Source organism: Protobothrops mucrosquamatus, unplaced genomic scaffold, assembly GCF_001527695.2.
Source record: "Protobothrops mucrosquamatus isolate PMUCROS unplaced genomic scaffold, P.Mucros_1.0 scaffold374, whole genome shotgun sequence".
NCBI classification, from domain to species: domain Eukaryota; kingdom Metazoa; phylum Chordata; class Lepidosauria; order Squamata; family Viperidae; genus Protobothrops; species Protobothrops mucrosquamatus.
The window spans coordinates 292,648-317,654 of NW_015386706.1; the positions used below are offsets into that span (position 1 = coordinate 292,648).

Below are 25,007 nucleotides of genomic sequence, written 5' to 3' on the forward strand. Positions count from 1 at the left end.
TCTCTACGGATGGCTGGGATTTAACTCAAATGCCGAGAGACCTAAGTAAGCTGAAACTTTTTTGCTGAGCTTTTGCATTAGAGATCCTCCATGACATCATAGCAGATTAGCCAATAAGCTGGGGAGATTTGCAAGCGGGTTCAAAACGGGTTGCCGCTCGGGGCTTTGGAGAAAGAGACCGAATGGGCCGGGATTCGGCTTCGCTTTCAAAGAAAAAAAGAGTCTTAGTGCATTTTTTACTCTCTGCAGTTCTGAGCTGTTCCCACGCCACGCAAAGCTCTGCCATCTGGGCTGGGCAGGAGTCCCTCCCTGGCGGCCCAAATCCCGGTCCAAAGCCCCGAGCGGCGCCTTTGGGGGGCAGAAGGGGGCTGTGGATCTGCCTGCAGGATTAACCTCAAGTGCCAGGAGGAGAAGCCGGGGCAGGAAGCCGAGGCTGGAGGCCCAGATGGCCAATCCTTCTTAAGACGGGCAGAGCCCTGCGTGCTCTCAACTGCAGCAAGAACCGCCGTCCGTCCAGCCTCGCAGGCAGCGGGGCACAAAGAGACCCAGAAAGTCCCAGATCCTCCAAGTCTACCTCACGGGCCATGCCCTGCCTGGCTCTCTCTTGCCCTGCTCGTAAGGAGGGGGGCAGGAGCCACCCCCAGATCTGCAAAGGGGGGGGCTCAGCTGCTTCCCTGCTCAGAGTCTCTGGGGCCAACCCCAAAGTTGAGGGGCTGCGGGCACAGTCCGAAGGAGCCCGGCTCCATCTGGGCGGGGGCCTGGGCCTGCTCCCCTGCAGCCCCTCCCTTTGGACCGATCCCCTGGAATGAAATTACTAGAGAGGAAATGGACACCCGGCTCTGGCATTAACGAGGGCTCCGTCAGCTCCGTAATCAAGGCCCGTTTCGCTTGCCTCTCTTTTCTCTTCCAGACGGTAATAGGCGAAAATTGGCTGCGAGACAGAATAAAAGTCTCTTTCAGAGTAAAAAATCGCTTCTTTCAAGGTAGCTTCACGGAAAATAAAATAGCTGGTGATGATGAAAAGTGCCTGTGTTTCAGACTCTGCTTTTCTTTTCTCTCCCCCCTCTTTTCAGGGAAAGGCTGGTACAGATGGGGGGGGTAGAACCTAGATTGAGATAATTGCGTAGTAACGAACTCTTGTTGTGAAATTAGCATCTTAAGAGAGATAGTGAAAAGGCCTTTTATGCCTGAATACTTCATTAGTACCAGGAACAGGAGCTCGGCGACTCCAGGCGCATGTTCAACAGGAGCAGCGGCCGCGGAGGTTCTGGGTCCCTCTGGGCACCACCTCGGCCCCCTGGCCTGGAGCCCAGCAAGGGGGCTGCAAAGGGCCTGGCGTTGCTTTGGTGGCCTGGGGGATTCTGGGAGTTGAAGTCCACCCCTGTTAAAGTAAACAAGGTTGTGAAACTCTGGTCTAGAAGCTTGGAAGTGTTGATTGTCCATAGAATTTTGCTTCTCCAGAGTGCACAGCACCCTTTGAAGCTGGAACCCTGCACGGATCTTCCTTCCCTGATGGTTTGTGATGCTGGTGGAGGGGTCTCCTTTCAGGCTGGTGGATTGACCCCGTTTCTCTTCTCTGGGATGCCTTGCAGGGTCTTCTGGAGTGATGCCACCAGAGTCGTCTCGCCCTCTCTTCCGCCATGTTGGCCTGCCTGCAGAGGACCCAGAACCCACCGAGGCAGCCTCTGGGTTGTCCGAATAAGGCCCTGGAGCCACGCAAGGGTGAGTTGCTCTGGGCGGGTGGCTGCAGCCAGGCGGGCAGAGGGGCCGATCCCCTGGGAAAGGCTCCGGCTGCTGGCAGCAGAGGCGGCCACCCCCCACCCCCCTTGTCTCTAGTGGTGACCCCTGGCAGAGGAAGGGGCTCTTGGCCTGAGTGCCATGGGGGGCCCTCCCCTCCCTTCTAATTCCCACTCAAGCCCATCAGGGCTTTTGGCGGCTGAGCGGAGGGGGCCTTTTGCAGGAGCCCTAAATGAGTTACCTTAGAATAGGTCCCCAAAGGTCACTTGGCAAAGCACCTGTTCCGGGCGTTCTTTGTCTCTAAATCCAAAGCTATGATTAAATGTATATTTAATGAGCCCGGTTTAGGCGGGCAGCGTTGACCTCTTTGGCTGCAAAGGCGCATTAAGATTCTAAAGTGATTATTGTGTGTTTTAAACTGGAGGAATTTTTTTTTTTTTATGATTGTTCTCCTTTATTATACCAGCGCTTCCTGTCTGCAAGGACACAACCTGGCTGGGCTCTGGTGGCTGCAGGGGTTCAACCCCCTTGTTCTTCCTTCCTTCCCTGGCTGAGCAGGGGGCGCAGAATCAGAAGCAGCCGGAGATTAGGCTGGCCTGTCTCCTTCCCACCTGGCGCCTGCGGGAAAAGTGCCAGGTTCTCCTTCCCAGGAGAGTTAGGCTGGGGTTTTTACAAGGGAGGCTTTACCTTTAGTCCTTCTGCCTGTTTTCATTTGTTTGCTGGAGAGGAGGGTTTGAATTGAACTGAACCGAATACTTTATTTGGCCAAGCGTGATCACACAGACAAGGAATTTGTCTCCGTGGCAGAAGCTCTCAGGGTGCCTGCAAAGCCACAGAACAAGGATCACCACCGTCATCATCGTCCCCATTAAACTTGCAGGCTCCCAATTTTACTTAGCCTCCGTTCTAACTGAGCTGGGCACAAGCTGAGTTTGCTTGGGCCTCCCTCAGCCTGGGTTGATTTTACAACTGCTTAGCGAGAGAGAAATCAAGCCCTCCCCTCGCTTGGCTCCCCCCCTCCGAGTCAAGGGTCAGGTAGCCCCACCCTGGGCATTTCCTTGCCAAGGCAGTTTTCCCCCTTGGCTGTTTGTTCCACCCACAGAGGAGAAGCTGCGCCAGGGGGCACACAGATGGCCGGTGGAGGAAGAGGGGGGGGTCTTTGCCTTAGCCTGGGGGCATTGAGGAAAGGGGGGGGTGTCTGTTTTTGTCCTGTCCTTCCAGATTGCTCTCTCAGTAATCAGGAACGATAGCGCTTCTTAAAACTAGACATGATTTAGAAGAGCCTCTGATTACTTAATTTGCTCCCAAGTATCTCGGTAATTATCTTTATGGGCCTTATTTCATGTCCTCTGGCTGCGTTTCCGTCAGCATGAAATAAGTCGGCCGCCCAGCACGGCCTGCCACGGCTGCAGAATCCTATTACGCACCCGGGCCGTTGATTAATTTTGGTATTAATTTTGCATGCAAGGTGTGCCTGCTAATATTTGCCCTCCTGCCTGTGCTGGAGCTACAGAAGGAGACATTTCTCCCAGCCCCCCCCCCCCCGCCCATCTCTCCCCAGACTTTTCCAGACCCCTCCCCTGGCTTTCTGGCCCACTTGGCTTTGCCCAGAGCAACCAGGCTGCCCTGGCTACTTTGCAGGTTGGTGAGCAAATGGGGCACTCCAGCAGGCACTCTTCAGCCACTGCCCAGGGGCCATGGCTGGCAGAGACAGGGGAGGGATGCAGACAAGGGAGGGGACAGGCCAGCTGTGGGTGCCCAGCAGCTTCTTTCCAAGTGAGGCCCATGATGGGCACAGCCCCCTTCCAGAGCCCCCCCCCCCAGTGGTTGATTGTTCATGAGACAGAAGGAGGATGCTACTAAATATGTACCAATAAAGGATAATATTTATAGCTCAGGGCTGAAATGAGGGGTCCTTGCTGCTCTCTTGAGCTTGGAGGGTTTTTTTTGCAGATGTTTCATTACCCAACTAGGCAACATGATCAGTGCTAGAAGAGAGTGGGGTTTGCAGGGAGGAGGAGGAGGAGGAGGAGGACTGTGCAATCCTTGGTGCTTTCTGAACTTCCGTCGTTTTCTTAAAGACGTGTGATGATGTTACCTAGTTTGGGTAATGAAACCCCTCATATCAAATGTGTCCTTGGAAAAACTATGCAACGGACATCCTTGACCTTAGAACGCTTCTCTCCAGCCAGACCCGGGGTTCCTTTGGGGAGAGGGACCCCACTGTGGCTCTCAAAGCCCTGGCGAGTGGTCCCGGGGAAGGGGGCAGCCTCGCATAATCCTCCCTTAATTGAATTAGTGAGTATGGACAAGTCTCTTCACCAAAGCACAACCAATTTCTTTGTGGGCAAACAAAGCACAATCTGTCCCATTGTGATGCAAACACAGCCCTGTTTCTTCTGCTCCCCACAGAGCAAACTAAGCCATTTGCTTTTTAGTGGCTCAGAGAGAAGCAGCCCCCCTCCCCCCTCCCCCTCGGCTGGGTGAACCCATGCAAGCCTCGGCTAATCAAATTCAGACGTGCCCCTGTGTGGATGAGCTCCTCCTTTGATAGCTGGGCTGCCTTGTGAGGCGAGGGGGGGCCTCACCCGGAGCACGGAGCTGGCTGGTGCTTCTGTGGGGGGGGGGAGGCAGGCGGTGGGCACCAGCCGAGAGCCCAGCGGTGGAGATTGTGGCCTTAGGCCAGGCTGGGCTGCTCTGTTCTGTTCCTGGCACACAGAGAGAGGAAGGGATGATTCAAAACTGCCGCCTGGATGGGATTCACACAATGAGGAGGGACACCCCCCCACTTCCCTGGGAGTAAGCCCCCTTGAGTTACCCCCGCATGACAGCCAAGAGAGCCGCAGGTTTTCCAGGTAGCTCAAAGCACCTGGCAGCGCAGGCCGTCCGGGATTGAACCCCGAGGAAGGGCTGCTGGGTCCCCTTTGCGCTGGGTCCCTGGCAAGGCAGGAAGCAGAGGGGGGAGCCTGCTGGCCCCCTTCCTAGCGAATCGGGGCTTGCTTTTATTTATGAGTAAACACAACTCACGCTGCGTGTCACTTCGGCTGCTATTAAGCAGAAAAGCAGCGAGTAAGTCAAATAAATTAGTAGTAGTGATAAATATTCCCGGGGGGGGGGGAGAAAGGGGGGAAGGCCTAGGGAGCTGGTCTGGGCTGCAAGGCTCCATGTGGATGGAGAGGCCGAAGGGGGCTGCCCTTGGGGCTGAAATGGTCAGGGTCTCAGGGCCAGCAAGCCCCCCCCTACTTCCTCCGTGCAGGCCCAGTGCCCTTCTGCAGCCTGGCACCCGCCCCACCTGCAGTTGCTCCTGCNCCCCCCCCCCCCCCCAAGTCAAGGGTCAGGTATCCCCACCCTGGGCATTTCCTTGCCAAGGCAGTTTTCCCCCTTGGCTGTTTGTTCCACCCACAGAGGAGAAGCTGCGCCAGGGGGCACACAGATGGCCGGTGGAGGAAGAGGGGGGGTCTTTGCCTTAGCCTGGGGGCATTGAGGAAAGGGGGGGGTGTCTGTTTTTGTCCTGTCCTTCCAGATTGCTCTCTCAGTAATCAGGAACGATAGCGCTTCTTAAAACTAGACATGATTTAGAAGAGCCTCTGATTACTTAATTTGCTCCCAAGTATCTTGGTAATTATCTTTATGGGCCTTATTTCATGTCCTCTGGCTGCGTTTCCGTCAGCATGAAATAAGTCGGCCGCCCAGCACGGCCTGCCACGGCTGCAGAATCCTATTACGCACCCGGGCCGTTGATTAATTTTGGTATTAATTTTGCATGCAAGGTGTGCCTGCTAATATTTGCCCTCCTGCCTGTGCTGGAGCTACAGAGGGAGACATTTCTCCCAGCCCCCCCCCCTCCCATCTCTCCCCAGACTTTTCCAGACCCCTCCCCTGGCTTTCTGGCCCACTTGGCTTTGCCCAGAGCAACCAGGCTGCCCTGGCTACTTTGCAGGTTGGTGAGCAAATGGGGCACTCCAGCAGGCACTCTTCAGCCATGGCTGGCAGAGACAGGGGAGGGATGCAGAGAAGGGAGGGGAGAGGCCAGCTGTGGGTGCCCAGCAGCTTCTTTCCAAGTGAGGCCCATGATGGGCACAGCCCCCTTCCAGAGCCCCCCCCCCCCCCGTGGTTGATTGTTCATGAGACAGAAGGAGGATGCTACTAAATATGTACCAATAAAGGATAATATTTATGGCTCGGGGCTGAAATGAGGGGTCCTTGCTGCTCTCTGAGCTTGGAGGGGTTTTTTTGCAGATGTTTCATTACCCAACTAGGCAACATGATCAGTGCTAGAAGAGAGTGGGGTTTGCAGGGGGGAGGAGGAGGAGGAGGAGGACTGTGCAATCCTTGGTGCTTTCTGAACTTCCGTCGTTTTCTTAAAGACGTGTGATGATGTTACCTAGTTTGGGTAATGAAGCCCCTCATATCAAATGTGTCCTTGGAAAAACTATGCAACGGACATCCTTGACCTTAGAACGCTTCTCTCCAGCCAGACCCGGGGTTCCTTTGGGGAGAGGGACCCCACTGTGGCTCTCAAAGCCCTGGCGAGTGGTCCCGGGGAAGGGGGCAGCCTCGCATAATCCTCCCTTAATTGAATTAGTGAGTATGGACAAGTCTCTTCACCAAAGCACAACCAATTTCTTTGTGGGCAAACAAAGCACAATCTGTCCCATTGTGATGCAAACACAGCCCTGTTTCTTCTGCTCCCCACAGAGCAAACTAAGCCATTTGCTTTTTAGTGGCCCAGAGAGAAGCAGCCCCCCTCCCCCCTCCCCCTCGGCTGGGTGAACCCATGGAAGCCTCTGCTAATCAAATTCAGACGTGCCCCTGTGTGGATGAGCTCCTCCTTTGGTAGCTGGGCTGCCTTGTGAGGCGAGGGGGGGCCTCACCCGGAGCACGGAGCTGGCTGGTGCTTCTGGGGGGGGGGGAGGCAGGCGGTGGGCACCAGCCGAGAGCCCAGCGGTGGAGATTGTGGCCTTAGGCCAGGCTGGGCCGCTCTGTTCCTGGCACACAGAGAGAGGAAGGGATGATTCAAAACTGCCGCCTGGATGGGATTCACACAATGAGGAGGGACACCCCCCCCACTTCCCTGGGAGTAAGCCCCCTTCAGTTACCCCCGCATGACAGTCAAGAGAGCCGCAGGTTTTCCAGGTAGCTCAAAGCACCTGGCAGCGCAGGCCGTCCGGGATTGAACCCCGAGGAAGGGCTGCTGGGTCCCCTTTGTGCTGGGTCCCTGGCAAGGCAGGAAGCAGAGGGGGGAGCCTGCTGGCCCCCTTCCTAGCGAATCGGGGCTTGCTTTTATTTATGAGTAAACACAACTCACGCTGCGTGTCACTTCGGCTGCTATTAAGCAGAAAAGCAGCGAGTAAGTCAAATAAATGAGTAGTAGTGATAAATATTCCCGGGGGGGGGAGAAAGGGGGGAAGGCCTAGGGAGCTGGTCTGGGCTGCAAGGCTCCATGTGGATGGAGAGGCCGAAGGGGGCTGCCCTTGGGGCTGAAATGGTCAGGGTCTCAGGGCCAGCAAGCCCCCCCCTACTTCCTCCGTGCAGGCCCAGTGCCCTTCTGCAGCCTGGCACCCGCCCCACCTGCAGTTGCTCCTGCAAAGAGGAGGTTACTCGGGAGCAAAAGGACTTTGCAGAGGGAAGCTCCACTTCTGAACAGGAGACCAGGACCAGGCCCGAGTCCACACTTCCAGGAAGAGGGACGAGCGCCAGGCTGCAGGCTGCTTTGTGGGCTGTGCAAGCCAAAGGCCATTTGTTATTCAGGGCAGTTTCTGGGGCATAAAAACTGGGTATTTTTCCTCCGGGGTGTGTGTGAGGGCTGGATCCTTGAGCAGGTCTCCTTCCCCTCTTGAAGGTACCTTGTGCCCTTGGAGTCTGCAAAACAGCCGAGCTGCACCTCCGAAGGAGCTTCGGCTCTTTCCGTTGCGCGTTTTGTCACCCCCGTTTTCCCCTGGGCTGTCCCAACTGGGTGGGTCTGCTGCAGGTGCCATCCGTCCTTTGGCGGCTGAGCGGTGCCAACCTCGGTCTCTTCTCTTGCCAGACTTTTTATAAACTTGGCATTAAATTCCGAGCAGCTGACAGCCACGTGTTGGGCCAGCCGAGGCGGACGATGATTCATCAGCTTGAAACCGCTCCCCCAGCCTTCTAGGAATCTTTAAGGGTCTTGGGTAGAAATGCAAGCAGAGGCCCTGCTTGGTATTCAGGAGTATTGGAAAATCTGTTAGTTCGGGAGCAAAAATCCATATTTAATAGCTTCTCAGTGGAGATTCTTGTCTATTTCAGCTGGTTTGCTCTAAGTTGGTGCCGCTTGCAGATATGAATTTGATTTCCACTTTGCATAGGACTAAGGGCGGTGGGGGGGGGCTCCCAGGGAGGGATTTGCACGGTGGGTTTGCTCTCAAGCAGATCCCCTCTTCTGTATTTCAGGAATCCTCCCCTCCTTCTTCTTTGGGGCATCTGCCAAAGAGAGGGTCATTTTTCTCACATTTTACTCAGCTCAGTTTCTTGGCTATTACATTACCGGAAAGTTGATCATGGCTGGGAGATCTCCGGGCTGCTGACAGGATATTTACCTAATTGGAAAAGGTGGGGAAAAAAAGACTAGAGGCAGAAAACTTGGCCAGCTCTGTCCTCCTTTGCCCAGGTGCACTTTTCTCACACTTAACTGGAATGTGCCAAGCTTGGCCGATGGACAAGTGTGTCACGCCAGGCAGAAAGTGGGTGTGTATCTCAGCAGCCAGGATAAGTGTTCTTGCTGGTGGAAATTTGTGTGACCTGGATTCTGCAAACTCTGTATCAGTGTTTTCAAAGTTGACCACTCAGCACCATCCTGGTCAAATGCTTGTCTAATCTTTTGCAAGCCTCCAGTGATGGAGCACAGCACAGCTAGCTTCAAGCTGCTCCCCTCTTTTGTGCTTGTCTTGCTCGGTCAAGATCAACCCTTCACTGTTTGGAACCCTGGATGTTGGGGAGGGGGGGGTCCAGCCAGCCAGCCCCTCCCTCCAGTCCAGACCAATTTTCCAGGGCTGGACCTGAGCTCCCCCCTCCCCCCACATCTGTTGGCCAATTTGGGTGAGCAGAAAGTCCTTCTGTTTCAGAGCTAATCTCATCAGCCTTCCTGGTGGCTCCATCTCAGCGTCCTGCTCCCGCTCCGGATGTGCTCCCAGCTCCGAATAATATCAAAAGCCATCAGATGATTACCCTGGGTCATGCATTTTTCCATTTACTGTAATAAAATACTGAAGAAACAAAACAATTTAAAATTCTAATAAAATTCAAAGCCTATCTTCGGCAGCCGGGATGATTCAATTATTTGGCTGTTATTGAATGCAAAGTCAGGGAAATTGAACAGCTTGCAAGACGGAGAGGAGAAATTTTTGCTCCTGACAGGGATTTGGGGATCTTTTTTCCCCCCTTCCACCTTGACAAATACGAGGAGACGCGATGCGATGGAGACAGGAGGAGCTGGTGGTGGAAATGAAACGCCTGCCTTCTCCTCTGATATTTATCCAGGGAGGTTTAGCTTCCTAAAAAAAAATTACAAATTATAAATACATATTGATACTCTTGCATTTTCCTTGCTGAAGGCCTGGAAGCAGTTGACAGAAAGAAAAAACAAACTACATAATAAGGTACTTAAGTTGAAACAAAAGAAGGTTCAGTAAACAGGCAGTTTGAAGGATTCTGGCTGGCTTCATGCTGGGTAACTTTGCACTGCAGGTCACTTCAATGTGCTTTTAAAGTAGGTATCACTTTAATTAGAATGGATTAAATTGGGTCTTAACTCAAGCTTTTTCTAGGTTAATGGGCTTATGAAAAGACTTTTTTCTAAAAAAGAAGTATTTAATCTTTAACGGTGCACAGACTTCGACCTGCTTCCTCCCCGTTCCATACAAGCCTGCGTACTCATTAATGAAAGACGTTAAAAACATTTTAAATTAAATATGGCAGGGATTGGAGACCAGTCTCAACCCTGTTATAATACCGTTGCCTACTGAGGATTTTGAAAGGTTGAGGATTTTTTTTCCTGACGGTTCTTCACACCAGTTTGGGCCCTGATGCTTTTCAAGTTAGGCAACTGACACTCCTTTAGGTTTCTTGAAAAGGCAGGACTGACTCCTAACAAAACCAGGTCATTCATACATCAGCTTTGTCAAGTGGTTTTAGCAGAATTAGAAGAGTTTGTTTTTGAAAAATGGAGTAATTCTAAAAAAAAGAAGCAGCCAGTTGGGGAACTGTGGAAGGAAGCTGGGGGGGCTGCATTCTGGCTGCTGGTGCCCGGCTGGCCTCTCCCAGAATCCCCCAGACCCAGCCTGGAAGGCAGGTGAGAGCAGACGGGAGTGGACTTCAGGGAGAGCCCCCCACCCTGGCCCAGGGAGCAGCCCTTGCCCCCGGCTGGCGTGGTGGGGGGCGAGGAGCAGGCCAGCCGTGTGGGCCAGTGGCAGCATGGCAAGGCAAGTGGCACAGTGGTGAGGGTGCCATGAAGGGAAGCAATTACGGTCCTTTCGAAAGCAGTAATTACTGTGGGGAGGGAGGGGGGCTTGCCAGCCCAGCTCCGAAGAAGCGCTCCGGGAGCCCCACAGAAATTGGTTCCTCTATCATTTGCGCAGCAGGGCGCTCAGCATCCCCCCAAGAGGTGACAACACGGGGAATTTGTGGCTTGTCATATCTAGTCCCTGCTTGTGCTCAGCAGTGACGGAGTTACTCTCCCTCCACCTCCGATCCGTGAGGGATGGTTTGGGGCTGTGGGGGGCATTTTCTGCCCTCTGGAAGCCAAAGGCAGCCAGGGGGAGCTGGGGACCAACCCGCACTGTGATTTTGAGGACACAAACGGAGGCACGGGGGGGGGGAGGTGGGCAAATGGCAGCTGCAGGATGGCTGGGGCCTCTTTCCACATGGGCGGCTGTTCCCCTCCTGTGCAGGCAGCCCCTTCCCCTGCTAACCAGGAGCCACAGTGTTAGGGCGTCAGGGATGCCATCACGTCAGGGGCCAATTAGTGTCACTGTTCCTAGAATGCTGGCAGGGCTTCCCTCTCCCCCCCCCCGCCTGCCCAAGGGACGCTGGGTCATAGCGGGAGCACAGAAGTGCCCCCTGTGCCTGGCTGGCTGGAAGATGACCTCAGCAGCCCCAAGTTGCTCCTCCTGGCTCTTGGCAGCCATGCCAGGGGCTGCCCCCTGTCCAAGCATTGCCCCGGGCGCCCCCGAGGGCATCAGGCCTGGCCTGCAGGCACAGCAGGAGGGGGAGCATTGGCTGTGAATGGCCTCCCCCTCTGCTTCACTCGCCTGGACTGGGCTTCCACGTGTGCCACCCTCCTGCCCGAGAATGACGTGGTGGCACACGGGCGTTTCACGGCAGCAGCTGAGTGCCTCGCCTGTTAATCGCGGGTTTCCATTAAGCAGCAGTCATTGAAAAGCTACGTTTGCCAGGCATCCCCCATGCCATTAACATGGAGGCTTTTTACAGGTGTCTGGAATAAGCATTGTTATTAACCAGGCTATTAAGTCAATTAAAACCCCGTCCTTCGAGCTGGGTTTAATGTAGCCACTGGCGGAGGAGGGAGGGAAGAAGGGACCGGTTGCTGTTCTGCCACAGCACAAGCGGGCTCTGCCTTGGTGCCCAGAGGGGGGGTGGGCTTGCAGATGGGGGGGCAGGAGTTGGCAAGCACGAGGGTCCGACCCTCGCTTCTCTCTTTTCAAGGCACCGGTACTTGCCAGCGGGACCCTCGTGTTGCAGCCCCCCCCCCTTGTAGTTTTAGGCCTGCGGATCCCCTCCCTGCCACCCGTCCCAGACTTTGCCACCTTGGAGAAATGCACATTTGACACTTCAGGGCGTGAACCCTGCCCCCTCGGTTGAGAGAGTTGGATACTTCTCGCTGTGTTTTATTTCCCTGGACTCTTTGCAAATTCTTTTTCTATTTACTTTTTAGCATTTTTTTTTTATGATTGCAAACTGCCTCCGAAGCAGATCTTAGCCACCTTTGAAGGAGCCAAGCAGTGGCCTAGCTTGGTTTTAGAAAGTGGCAGACGGGCTATTCTGAGCTTGCTTTCAAAGATGAGGGTGAAATCACCAAGGAGCCAAAATAGGATTTTTGATCAACACCTTTTCTTTGGCTGCTGCCTTTCCCAGCTGAGTTTGGGGTGACAGACTCGGAGGAGGATTTTGTGGGCCTGTAATTCTCGCTTATTCTTTGCATCTTCCCCAAACCCTTCCTTTTCCCACCTCTCTTTTCAGATGCAGCCTCTTCAGACACCTAATTTATTCAATCTATTAGATAGATTTTGTAGATTTAATCATTTTCACAGTTGGTGGCTCATTGGATACTCAAGATAAACTCCAAATGAAAGCATAATGGAAACAACAAATGAGCTTTCACACCCGAGACTAGCTCAAGAAGGGAGTTTGAGAGAGGCAGAATCTCCCTTTCTCTCTCTTCCCCCCCCCCCCCAACATTCTCCTCCTTGGAGCTGCCTTCTGCTGACTACAGTAGGTTACCACAGTTAATTTCACCAGTTTTGTTCATCTGTAAAATTGCATAAAAGTGACATTTTTGTGCTCATTATAAGAAGTGCTGATTTATAGCTGGCAAATGGATTTTTTTCTGTTTTTTTCCAGTGGAGCTCTCATAGCGCCGCAAAGCACCCATGAAATTGCTTGTATAATATGGTTTAAATCCAATCTTTCAGAGCAGTGCTTCCTCCCCCCCTCCCCCCCTCCCCGTGTAAAGAGACATTTCCACTCTTCCCGCATAGAATTACTGCCGCCCTCCCATAAACAACCTTGGAAGTCCAAAAAGAACAGTGGGTCGATCTTTAAGAACATGGAATCTGTTTGGAAGAATGAAGACAAATTGGCTTCCTTTAGAAATGATCAAACAAATTGAAGGGAGAAATACAGTGATTGGATTACCTTGAGTGGCTCTGGTGCTCAACAGAGCCTCCACCAGCAGGGGCAGGATACCATAGAAGAAAAGAGAGGGGCCACCCAGCCTTGATGGCTGGATATCTAATACAGGTTTGCTGGAGCCGGTGGGGAGATTGATGCTATTAGATGAGACGTTATCCTACGGCGTGCAGTTGGGGCCATCAGCCGTCACTTCCAGGAGCAAATTCTGCAGTCTCCTTTGGTTTCTCAGCTGAGCCGAGTCAAGGGACGAGGTCTGGAGGTTCCCCTTCTTTCTCCCAGAATTGGGGAAGAGACGGTATTGATCAAATTGTTGAAGGAAAACTCTTCATCAGTATTTAAGCTCAGTGGGCTGATTTTGCTTGCTCTAGGGTACTTTGCATGCAGAAAACGCTGTCCCTGGATTACCCCGTGAGGACAGACCAGCTTTTATTTTAGCTCAGTGTTTCCCATTCTTGGCAAGGACGGGTGGACTTCAGCGCCCAGAATTCCTCCGCCAGCCACAAAGTCCTAAAGTTGCCAAGGTGGAGAAAGGCCGCTTAGCTGAAGCATCGCTGCGCTCAGTGTTAGTTGTGCAGAGAAGGCTCTAGTGACCTCTAGAGGGGGCTACCAGCATTGCAGCATGTCACCTGTCTTCTTGGTCTCTCCTAGGTGAAGCCATGGCTCCCGTCCGCTCTCCACGATACCCCAGCCCGGCTGAGCTCGACGCTTATGCGCAGAAGGTGGCAAACAACCCTCTCACCATCAAGATCTTCCCCACCAACATCAGGGTCCCCCAGCACAAGCACCTTAACCGGACGGTGAACGGGTATGACACGATGGGCCAGCGCTACAGCCCCTACCCTCTGCACGCCAGCAGCTACCAGGGCCTCCTGGCCATCGTGAAGGCGTCCTCCGGCAAAGGGGCCGTGAAGAGCGCCGAGGGCAAGCGCACTAAGATGTCCCCTGCCCACCTGGCTGTAGCCCCCTACTCAGTGATGAGCACTTTAGCCCCCGGGCCGTCCTGCACAGCCCAGCTGAACTATCCTGGTGGCCAGAAGCAGATGGAGGCGCCCGTCCCGCCCAACGTCACGGTGGCCGCCTCGGTCGTCCCGCACGCCGGCCGGAGCTTGGTGCTGCCCCAGGCCAACCTGCCCTCCATCCAGAACATTATTTTTCAGATCAATCAGCAGTGCCAGGCTCAGGCCGGCCAGCAGGTGTGCCAGGGGGTGGTGGTGACCAGCCCCAGCCCGGCCAAGCATGGCGCCGCGGGCAGCTTCACCACTATGGCTGCGGTGGGGGCAGCAGTGGCTTACGCGGGGGCCGTGTTGCCGGATTGTCGGAAGGGTGCTGAGCTGGTGACTGGCTCCAACCTGGGCAGTGGCCTGGTGGGACCCAAGCCGGGTCTTTACCCGGACGGCATGGATTATCTGCTGTGGCAGCAGAAGCAGCAGCCGCTGCGGATGTACAGTGCGGGCAGCGGGGGGGCCGTCAGCAAGTCGCCCGAGGTGTGTGCCGGGGTCTTGCGTGCCCACCCCATGACCGGTGCCACCGCCGTGGACAAAGTGAGCTGTTCACCGTTGAACTGCGTGGGCGTGCAGGGAAATTTCTCGGTGGGGCAGTACTTCGCCCCTGCTTGGAACAGCGTCTTGGTTACGCCCAACAGCAGCGACTGCTTCAATCCCCAGGAGCTGCCCACCGGGGCCCGGGACCTGGGCCTGCACCCCTCGGAGGGGCTCCCCAGTCTGCCCAGCAAGGCGGTTTGCAACACCTCCGTCCTCAGCAGCAGCCTGCAGTCCCTGGAGTACCTGATCAACGACATCCACCCGCCGTGCATCAAGGAGCAGATGCTGGGCAAGGGCTACGAGACGGTCTCGGTGCCCCGCCTCCTGGACCACCAGCATGCCCACATACGCCTGCCTGTCTACAGATAAGGGCAAAGGTGCCCCCGGGCCGGGCTGCCTGTGATGGGGCACAGCGTTGGTCTGTGTGCTTCAGGAAGGGGTTTTATGGCTAAGAATGTGAACAGGGAGATGGGATCCCATTTTGCTGCTAATCTGGGGGTGCCCTGGGGGACGGGAATGGGTGTGTGCCTGCCAGTGGGCACTGCTAGCCGGACTGCCTGGGAAGGGGGCCCCCGGTCCTCTTTCTGCCCTGGGCGACAAGTGGGGGGCATTTGAAATGCATTGTGACTGGGGGAGGGCAAGGAAGGGTGCAGACTCCCCCAACCCCTCCCATTAATCCAGGGGGCTTAGCGATTCTGCCTCCTTTCTAGATGAAGTCTGTAACTTGCACTGTTTCCATTTAAAGCTAATAATTGGGGTGGGGGCGAAGGTCTGGAAGCTGTCTAAAGAAGGAAAAAAAAACACTTGAAAACTTGAAGTGACTTTTTTTAGTTTGAACCTGCTGTACAGTTTTTGGCTGCTATAAGATGGATTTTCCCACCCCTCCATCACATCAGCATTACCCCAGGAGATTTCTGAATTAAAACATTATTGTTATTCTTATTTCATTTTTAATAGCAGTATTTCATTTCATTACTTGTCTGCGTGTGAGAACCAGGAAGACCGTGTTGTGGGGGGATATTTGCAGAAGAGAGAGAGAGAGACAGTGTTGAAAAGGAGGAGGGTCTTCAGTCCTTTTATTGTAATCCTTGCTTGGGATCCACCTCTGTAGCATCTGGCTGCAAAGAAGGCCCCCGGGGGAAACTAAGTCCTCTAAGGGTCAAGGGTCACTCCCTGGGGTTCCCCCAATCCCCAGCTGGGATCTGGCCATTGAGTCCTTGCAGGCCAAAGTGATGCAGGGCTGCCAGAAAGTGTGGGAAAGCGAGCCATTCCAGCCCCTGGTCCCGCTCTCTTCCTGCCCAGACTGAGTTCTAGACATGGGGATCACCCGAGTGGGATCCAGTGGGTTCTTCCGCAGGCAGCTGCCTGAGCACCCAGCCCCCTCCAGCGTGTCCAGCTGCAGCCTTCCTTAAAGGGCTCCAGGCTCTTAGCGTTTCCCATCCTTTCATTTCCGCCTTCAAAAAAGAAGGAAATGCAGCTTCTAAAAAAGTGTTCCTTTCGCTCCGCGGTTGCCGTGGTGGAATTAGGAGTTTGATAGGTTTGATGCCAGGTGATCTGCTTTGCAGGTATTTCAGATTTTTCCTGTTAGAGAGAGAGAGGAAGGAGGGGAGGGGGGAGGGGGCTCCAAATGCAGAGGTACTGTGTCCTTACCACCTTTTTCCAGCACTAAGTGCATTTACAAATAACCTGAGAATGTGTTTTTATACGAAAAAGCGACCATTATATTCTACTGTGACAAGTGCGCTCTGCACTGTATTGTTTTGAAAATGAGAGAAAACAAAAAGCTTGGAAAAAAAACCAGAACCCTGTCTCAGAATGTCTGTCTTTTTTCTCTTCCCTCCCACCCACCCACCCCTCAAAGAAGACATTAAATCTGGGCTTTCATTGGATCGACGGTCTGGATCGTCTTTGCATGCCGCTCTTGCTTGAGCCCTGATCGGAAGAGGGTCCCCAGAGGGGAGGCTGGGGGGTCCCCTGGCTGGGAACATGGACCAAGGAGAGTCTCACTTGGGGAATATGTGGTGGGGCAGTTGGATGTGGGGGCTGGGAGGCTGTCTTCCTCTTTGGCTCCCGATCTTGGGAGGGGGTCTACTCTTCCCCCATGGCCCGGCCAGCTGTGAAATGGGCCTCCTGCATTGGGAGTCCGGTCAGCCCTGCTCAGTCGGCCACTGCCAGTTTCCAAACGGGCAGGGTAAAAATTGGAGTTCAGGCGTAGCCAGGGCCGAAGGCTGCCTCTCCCCCACCCCCTGAGCCTCAGTTTACTGCTCTGAAGCCCCCCAAAGGGCTCGACGCCAGCTTTGCTGTGCGGGTTGACTAGCAAAGTGTGCAAGCTTCGGCGTCTCACTGCTCAGGTTGGCAGGCAGAACCGCTTGGCCTTTCTGATTGCTCCTTGGGGCCACGCTGTCACTCCGAGAACCCCCGGCAGAGAGGGCAGGTCGACGTGTGGGCTGGTGTGGAGGCCGGTGGGACCTCTGCCGTGGCCGCATTTCCTTCCGAATGGGCTGACCGACTGACCACCTCTTCTGAGCGACGGGCAAGGCGGCCGCCAAGAAAATTCTCATCCAGTGTGATAAATGAGATTAACGCGGGAGCTGCGATTCCAGCCCTTAATTACAGGCTGTCGTAAAAAAGGTCCAGCCATACATCCAGTGGTGCATCATCTGTTGAATGCCTGCCTGTCTCTGACCTTGGGAGGAGCAGAAAACCTATCAGGTACTTCAGCAATCTGGTGGGGTTTGCTGCCCTCTTGTGGCCCAGATCCCAACCTGCAGAGGAAGGAAGGAAGGAAGGAAGGAAGGAAGGAAGGAAGGAAGGAAGGAGTACAATGCAGTGGGAGGCATCCTCAAGAGCCAACCTCAGTCAAGACCAACTGGGTAGCGCAGGGGTATTGCAACCCCCCTCAAAAGCATAAGAGTACAATAGAGATGCTTTGGCTTTTATTACTAAATAAATAATTCAATAAAACCTTGTGCAAAATGATACTATCAGAGGAGACTCACCGTCCCCAGGCAGAGTGAACACCTGAGCCTGCCTGCGTGTTTTCGGACCGCAGGGAATTCACGGGGAACTGGGAACGTGCTTATATCTTCAAAGGAGCCGCTCTGGACGATTGCCTGGCGCCTTCTTAATAGCGGCCCTTCTGGAAGGCTCCTCCAGACTCAGCATTCAGAGCCTCCTTCCTTTAAGGACAACATTCTCAGCTCCTGAGCCACCTCGGCCTCCCTCCGTGCAGAGCTGCCCTTGTGATGCACAAAGCGGCCACCTAAACCCAGGTTTCCAGTTTCTCTTTACAGGAGTGTTTTTAAAAGGAATGTTTTGTTTAAAATGCGAGAGGCTGGACCTCTCTTGTCCCGTTCAAAGTCAGGTTCGTGGGAAGCAGGCTGATCTCTCTGGCTGTGGGAGCCAGGAGGCAGCTCCATCAGGATCCCAGTTTGGGAGGGTCCGGTGGGGCAACGGGCTGTCCCAAAGACTGGAGGAGGGGGCTTGGCAGCTAGATCTGAGCCTCTTCCTTCCTCCAGCTGTGAGGGTAGCTGGGCTTCTGCGCGTTTGCTCCCGCTGAGCGCAGGCTGTCCAGGGGCACCACCACCTCGTCCGGCTGAGAATTTTTGTTCAGCTCCACCACGCGAGGCACCACCGTTGACCAGCGATCTGCCCCACACCAGAGAGAGAAGGGGGTGTCATTGGGGGAAAACAAAGCCAAGATGGGGGCTGGAGGGTGCAGTGAAGCCCGGCCTCCTTTATATGAGCATGCTGCCTGGGCAGCTGCAGCAATGGAGCCCAGAGCCCCAGCCTTCCTGAGGGGAGCAGAAGAGCCACCCGGCTGCCCCCTCACCTCTGCGCAGGCGCCCCACGGTGTGGGAGAAGCCGTAATACTGGTAGGTGTCGTTCTTGCCGGGGTCCTCATTGATGATACCCAGGTTCTGATTCCAGTGAGACCAGTTCACCTCGTCCACTCTGCAAGGGGAAAAGCACCCCCTTTGGAGATCAGAATGCTGGGGGGGGGGGGGCAATCGGAAGGACCAAGGGATCAGCTGACCAGCAGGCAGTCAAGCCCTTTCTCTGCCATGCTGAGTCTCTTGGCTCAGGGGGTACTTTAAATGCCATTGACCTGCCCAGGACTCCCCAGTAAATGCCTGTCTTGGGGATCTAGCTGTGAACCCCAGCTCAGGCTGGGGACTCAGGAACCTTTTACAATTTAGAGAAAGGATCAATGGACGCAGCCATCCCAAAGTCCTTCCAGATCAGAAGAGAAAGGGAGAACCTGTTAAGAGACTTCGAACTTCTGAGAGCAGCTGGATGTTCTCCAGATGTGGAAGGGGGGCTCAGAGAGGCTTCCATGACCATCTGCAGCTCCTCCAAAAGTTGGGGAACCAATAAGAACAAATAGGGGCTGATTCTGCACAGCTGGACTGGGGCCCCAATTCCCTATTCCTCATCAAATAGGGTTGATGATTACGGCCAGGACTCTGGGGGTGTCTCTCTACCTGAAGCACCACCTTCGGTCAGGGGCCCCGTCCAGAGACTTCCCCACGGTGACCATCTCTCCCGAGCGGAAGGCTTTCCGGACAAACACGGGGAAGGAACGCTCAATGTCCAGGATGGTGGTGGCCCACTAGGGATGGAGAAGACAAAGGAGCCTCAGCCACGCTGCCCTCCTCCACCTCCAGGGCTCCCTCACCCTCCTAAGCCCACCTACCTGGAGCTTCCAGATCTTCTTGCTTTCCTTGGAGACCTGCCCCACCGTCTCCCCCATGAGGGCGATCAACATGTTGAGCAGGAGGACGAAAGTGAGGATGATGTAGGTGACCAGGAGGATGACAAAGACCCCGGGGTACTTGGCGTTCTCGATCATCTCCAGGTCCCCCATGCCGATGGTCAGCTTGAAGAGGTCCAGCAAGAAGGTGCTGAAGGTCTTGCTGTCGCGGCAGGAGGGGTAGGCGGGCGCCGTGCAGTTGGAGCGGTCCTCGCGGCAGGACTCGGCACTGGAGCAGGGGTTCAGCAGGGAGACCAGCGCTGCCGGAGGGGGCAAGCCTTTAGCAAGGTCCCCCAACACGCTCCCTCCTGCCACGGCTGGAGACAAAAGCCCGCCTGGCAGGGCTGGTGCCGAGCTTTGCAGGGCGAGGGACTTACCGGATGCGTAGCCGATCATGAAAAGGACGTAAACCAGGAGGAAGCGGAAAAGGTCTTTGAACAGGATCTGCAGAGAGAGATTGGCAGGTGAGTTCCAAGGCTGCTGTAGGTGGTCCTCGACTTAGGACTACGTGGGACAGAATTTTGATCTGTTGATCGTGGCGATGCTGCGATGGTCTTGTGAGTCACTTTTTCCACTCCTGTGGTCACACAAACCAGCGGTTGTGATTTGTGGGCCGCCTGGAGCGACCACCGCTGGGTTCCCCCACCGTGCCAAGGTGAAGGAAAGGAAGGGCGCCTTGTTCTCCCTCACCTTCTGGATCATGATGCTGTAGGTGCCCGTCAGCTTGAGGCCGCGGGTGAAGTAGAGGGCGTTCATCCAGCCCAGCACCAGCGCAAAGACCATGACCGCCAGGTAGGCCTCGATGCCAGCCAGGTAGAGAGCAGCTGCAACCAGGACCAGGACGGAATAGATGAAGCTGCGGGTGGTGGAGGGCCAGGGTGGGTGAGCAGGTTAGTACACAGAGAGCCGGGGGGCGGGGACACCCACATGACCCCATCTGCGAGGCCACAACGTCCCCATTAGAAGACCCTGAAGGGGAGTCCTCTTCTCCAGGCAGCCAATTAGAGGATTTATGGCTTTGGGGGTCACTATTAAAACCTCCCCACGCCCTCAAACACACGAGGAGCTGACATTCTCTCTTCCACTCACTAGAGTAACTGAAAGGAGCCATCAATGAAGAAGGAATTGACCCCTGGGCATTTCTTCATGAACAGATCCTTGATCTGGAAGAGGAGGAGGAGGAGGAGGAGGAGAGAAAAAAGACTCTGTTTGAGCCGGAAATGAGGGAAAGGGATGCGTGAAGGGGGTTGGAGAAGGAGAAAGACAGAAGACCCCTCCGCAAGCAAGAAGACACCCCCCCATTCTGCACTTACATTGGTGAAGAAAAAAAGGACCCCTGTGAAGAGGGTGACGATCTCTCCAGCCAGGCGAAGGTAGTCCGGGGTGGTCGTGTACGGGTACGGGGGCTGGGGAAGAAAAGGAGGGGTGCTGAGGGGTGCCCTGGTCTCAGAGAAGGAAGGGTGAGCCTCTGGTGGAAGGGAGGGTCAGGTTGCACCAGGCTGGGACTCTGTTGGACTCTCAGAACTGCAGTTCCTGCCTGTGTCTGCTCAGGGTTCTTGCAGTGGGACAAGGGGTGGTGTACTCACTGTGCCCTCCAGGGGGCGGTAGTAGGCCACCAAGGTGAAGATAACCATGGCACAGAGGTAAGAGACCACGCTGATATAGAAGGAGATGGCCCCAAATTTGCGCCACTTGTCTCGCAGCAGCTCATTGATGGGCTCCACGGCCAACATCTCATGTCGGTTCTGGACAGGAGATAGGCAGGTTCCCCGTGAGGAGCCAGCGGGCAGGGTCTTCCCACTGAGGGTGCCCCCATTCGGGTCTCCTGCCAACCTCACCTCAATCTTGCTATTGTAGACCAAGATCTCTAACACGGACACCTCCTCTCCACAGGTGTCCAAGGAGGACAGGTCGTAGAGGGAGGAGTAGACAGGCCCGTAGGCCCAGTCTTTGAACTTGCGGGAGAGGTGCCGCGCATCCTCGTCCTTCACCTCCCGGCGGATGATATGCTGAAAGATCTGCAGGTGGGGGACAAATCGGTCTGATGAACTGAGGAGGGGAACCTGGCTTGGCCAAAGCAACCAAGGGGTTGGGGACAGGTTCCCACCCCCAAATGGGACCCTGGGAGTCTCTGCCAACCTGATTCAGACTCTCGAGAGAATCCTCAACTTGGTGCCCCCCACTGGCCCTGTCTCACCCCTATCTTTCCAGTCTTGGCCGCCATCATGAGGGGCGAGAGGCCGTCATTGTTCAGCAGGGATTCCAGGTTGGTGTCTGGGAACAGCTTGGCACATTTGATGAACAGCAGGTCGTACATCTTAGTGACGAACTTGGTGTTCTCGCGGGTGTTATCCGCAATGGCCACCAAGGCGTGGAGCACCGTGTTGCCCCGGGAGTCTTGCCGCCGGAGGTCGGCCTGCTTGTGGGCGTTCTCCGTCAGGTAGTGGACGATGTGGGGCTGGTTGGTGCAGGCGGCCAGAGAGAGGGGCAGCTCCCCTGCGCAGAAGTGGATAAATGGGCAGGTGCCAAGTTTCCAAAGGCGCATGGCTCACCCCCAAACCAGCTTGGAAATGTAGAAAATCCAAGGGTCTTCCATGTTATGGGATCCAATTTAACATGCTGCATGCCCTCCATTCTGTTCCTTGTTGGACTCCCCCCCCCCCCGATCCTTTCTGTGACTTGACCCCCATCCATTCAGAAGCTCCCCACCCTGGCTTTCCTTCCTCCTATCCCCCTGAGGTCTCCCTCTTCCTTTCATCACTATCATGGCCCACAGGTGGACTGTAGAATGACAGATGGACATCAACGGCCAGTCTTGAGGAGAAGGGCGTCCAGGAGAGACCTGCAGCAACTTTCAGAGTCTGGGAATGCCTCCTTTACTCACCAAAGTAGAAGTAGCCGCCCTCGTCTTTGGGCTGGAAGAAACGGCCCCGCGCCTGGGCGTGCACATCGGCCCCCTTCTCCACCAGCAGCTCCACGTAGTGCTTGCACCGTCGTTCGATCGCAATGTGCAGGGCGGTCTGGCCTGAAGGAGCACAACTGTTTGTGGAGAGCCTCACTGCTCCTTCTAGCGCTCCCTGCCCCTCTCGTTGCCCCCATGTCTGTGAGCCTCTGAGCACTTCCCGCTAAGTTCCACAGGCATGAAACAAGCACCTGCTGGGATGTGGCTCAGCACACCCACAGCCCACATTTCCATGCTGGAAACTCATTCAACCTGGTGCTCCCGAGAGCCAGGCTTCGGCTCAAGTGGGCATCTCATTGCATCATCCGATGCTGACTAATGAAGGTGCCCAGTCCGACTCCTCACCCACAGCTGTTTTCCAGGCAGTGATCTTTCACATAAAGTGTGGGTCAAAATTACCGTGCCGCTTATTCCGTGTCTAGGATTCTGTATGGCGAGGGTGGCGCAGGTGACTTCGGCAAGCACAGAAACACCCAGGGGGGGAACGGACTGAGCCTCTTTTACTAGGGAAAGACGCTGCCCAGGGAGCCTCAGAAGAAGATCCTCACCTCGGTAATAGACGTCTCGGAAGGGCGCATTGATGAATTCTCGCATGTTGCCCGTTTTCTCCGCAATGTCCAGCAGGAGCGGGATGGTGTCATTCCGGCCACCACTGAGGTTCAGCAGGGCCTTGGGGAGACACGTCTTGCCGGTGGAGAGCTCTGGAACCAGGCAAAATGGGCACCTCTGTTACACGGACGGCTCCCCTTTGTTCCCGGGAACCTGAGACTCTTCCCTCTTTTCTCCTCATAACAACTCTGTGAGGTAGGCCGTGCCAGGAAGGGAGAGCAGTCTTAACATTGCCAGCAGTGCCTCACCCATCTGGGCCTGCAGGCTGCCTTTGCCCCCCCCCCAAGGGCTGACAACCCTCAGTTCATTCCCCATCCCCTTTGCTCCACCCGCTTCTCCCCCAAGCACCCACACCCCAGACCCCCTGCCTCGCCCACCTCGGAACTCCTCGTCAGTCAGCCGCTTCTTGTGGCTCAGCAGGAAAGGCAGGAGGCCGTCCAGCCCAGCCGTGAACCCCCGGGAGACGATGTCGAAGAGGATGGGCCGGTTGAAGACCTTGAGGATGGGCGGGGGGCTGGGTGCGGGCCCCTTCTTGCTAGGGTGCTTCTTCCTGAGGGAAGGGCCAGAGGGAGAAAGCAGCTCAGCACTGCTGGACAGAGGCAGCCCTGCCCGACCAGAAGGGAGATCTGGGTGTCCCCCTCCCCAGCCAACCGCCCTGCTGGCTCAGGCCGAGGGGCCCCCCACTCACTCCAGGACCCTCTTTCGCCTCCGCTTGTTGTCGCTGGGGAGGTGGCGGTAGGTGCCGTAGTCGAAGAGGGAGTCCATGGGGGCTTTCTTGGGCCCCGGCACCACCGAGGATTCGTAGATGGTGGACTCCAGCAGCTCCATGGGGTTGGGGACTCCCTTCCGGAAGGCACCCTGGAACTTCATCCGCAGATTCTGCTTGCCGTCCCCCAAGCCGGGGGGGCTGCGGGGGGCCTCGCCAGGCCCAGAGCCCTCCTCACCCTCAAACAGGTTGGCCAGGGAGGAGAGCGGGAAGGCATCGCCCTGTGGGGAGGACTCCTCGGCTGGGGCCTCAGTGGCCCCGGCAGGGCTGGCCTGGTGGGTATCCTCTGGGTCGGCCATCATGCGCAGGGCAGGGTGGTCTGGGGGAGGAAAGGAGCTGCGGGTCAGAGGCCAGGCAGGGGCAGAGCTGCCCGTGGCACACGTGGCCTTGCAACACTCGGCCAGGGCTGCTGGTCACTCTGTTGGCCTTGACTTGAGATCACCTCTTCTGGCCACGGTGGAAATCCACAGAGAAACCCCCCCCCCATCATCCCCTCCCCCCCTTAGTTAGCAGCGATGGAAAGTGTGAAGTTTTCAAAATGTTCCCTCTATTAGGAAAGGATCCCAAACCACCTACAGGAGCTTCAGGCTGTGGGAGAGACCGTCACTCCTCAAGTCACCAGGAAAGAGCGCTGCCTTGTCTGCTTAGTCAAATTCTCTTTTAAATTCTCTTTTAGCAACGGATCAGCTACTTCGGAGGAAACCTTTCCAAGCCTGAGCTGCCCCAGAGCAAAGGGGACTGGAGACTTGCGGCTTTTCTTTTTCAACAGAGGCTGAGGACTCAGAGCTCCTGCTCAGCCCCACTGCCCCCCCCACCCCTAGTTAGGGCCCCAAGACCACCCACCTCTGCTTTCTGGCTCCGCAAAGCCGGATCAAGGCTCTGTGGCTGGTCCTCTGGGGTGGAGATGCAGCTCCACACACTCTTCCCAGATGTGGCTGTTCTGGCTGGGGGCTGCTGTGCCTGACCCGCATGGCCCCTCCCTCCCATGGGGCACAGCCTGCTTGCTACTCAGAGAGGCCTTTGAGAGACGGTGCGACTGGCCACCGGCCCGCAGCTCACTTCAGACTCGGCCCAGCAAGGAACAAGGAGTGCTTTCACAGCTCCTGGAAACGTCACACCCAGACCCCACCCGAAATCCAGACGGGCGGGAGGGGGTTGTGTGGAAGGAGGAAAGATGCGGCACTCCTGGAGGGGCCGCCAGCAGCCGGCCTCCTGGGCTCCCCTGCAGTCTGGTAGGGGAAGAAGCCGATCCCAGGAGGAGACCACAAGCCTCAACCCCTTTCCAGAGAACCTCTTTATGGCGGTGCCCATCCTCACACCCCCCCGGGGCCCTTCTTTTGGGGGGATGGCTGAGGAGAGCTGTGAATCCCAGCAACCCCACCTGGAGGGCACCCGGTGGAGGAAGCCGTGCCGAGGCAATCCGAGGCAGAATTGTTTAGCCCGGATCCCTCCCTGCTCAGAGGCCAAGAGGAGCCCCACCTGCTTTGAAGGCCTAAATCAAAGCGGCATCTCTCCGTCCATCCCTGGAGCTGTCAGTCCGAATCTTGAGACTTTTCCCAGGCTGAACCAGGGAAAGGAGAGAAACCCTGGTTCTCCAGAAGAGCCAGTGTTGGAGGGATGGACCCGTGCAAAAGGGCCGGCCTACGAAGCTGAGGCTCCCCTTAATTCTTGGGGCTGAACCGCAGTGCATGGTTGGAGCTGCACTCCCTGCATCTTGGCCCAGAGAGAGATCCCAGAGAGAGATCCCCT

General features: G+C 55.7%; 2 protein-coding genes across 2 annotated transcripts; one reads left to right on the top strand and one right to left on the bottom strand.

The window, feature by feature from the left end:
* The first annotated feature begins 1,640 nt into the window (after positions 1-1,640).
* Positions 1,641-14,537, top strand: FAM222A (family with sequence similarity 222 member A). The gene is made up of 2 exons (XM_015815795.1): positions 1,641-1,722; positions 13,276-14,537. The coding sequence occupies exons 1-2, from the start codon at positions 1,641-1,643 to the stop codon at positions 14,535-14,537; spliced, it is 1,344 nt and encodes a 447-aa protein (XP_015671281.1).
* Positions 14,538-17,658: 3,121 nt separating this feature from the next.
* On the bottom strand, positions 17,659-23,557 carry TRPV4 (transient receptor potential cation channel subfamily V member 4). Its single transcript, XM_015815796.1, has 15 exons — positions 23,181-23,557; positions 22,870-23,042; positions 22,432-22,584; positions 21,806-21,946; positions 21,119-21,417; positions 20,760-20,939; positions 20,508-20,666; positions 20,235-20,327; positions 20,011-20,084; positions 19,612-19,777; positions 19,299-19,365; positions 18,865-19,181; positions 18,653-18,780; positions 18,001-18,122; positions 17,659-17,816 (listed from the first exon to the last, which is right to left on the bottom strand). The coding sequence occupies exons 1-15, from the start codon at positions 23,555-23,557 to the stop codon at positions 17,659-17,661; spliced, it is 2,607 nt and encodes an 868-aa protein (XP_015671282.1).
* Between the last annotated feature and the right edge of the window lie 1,450 nt (positions 23,558-25,007).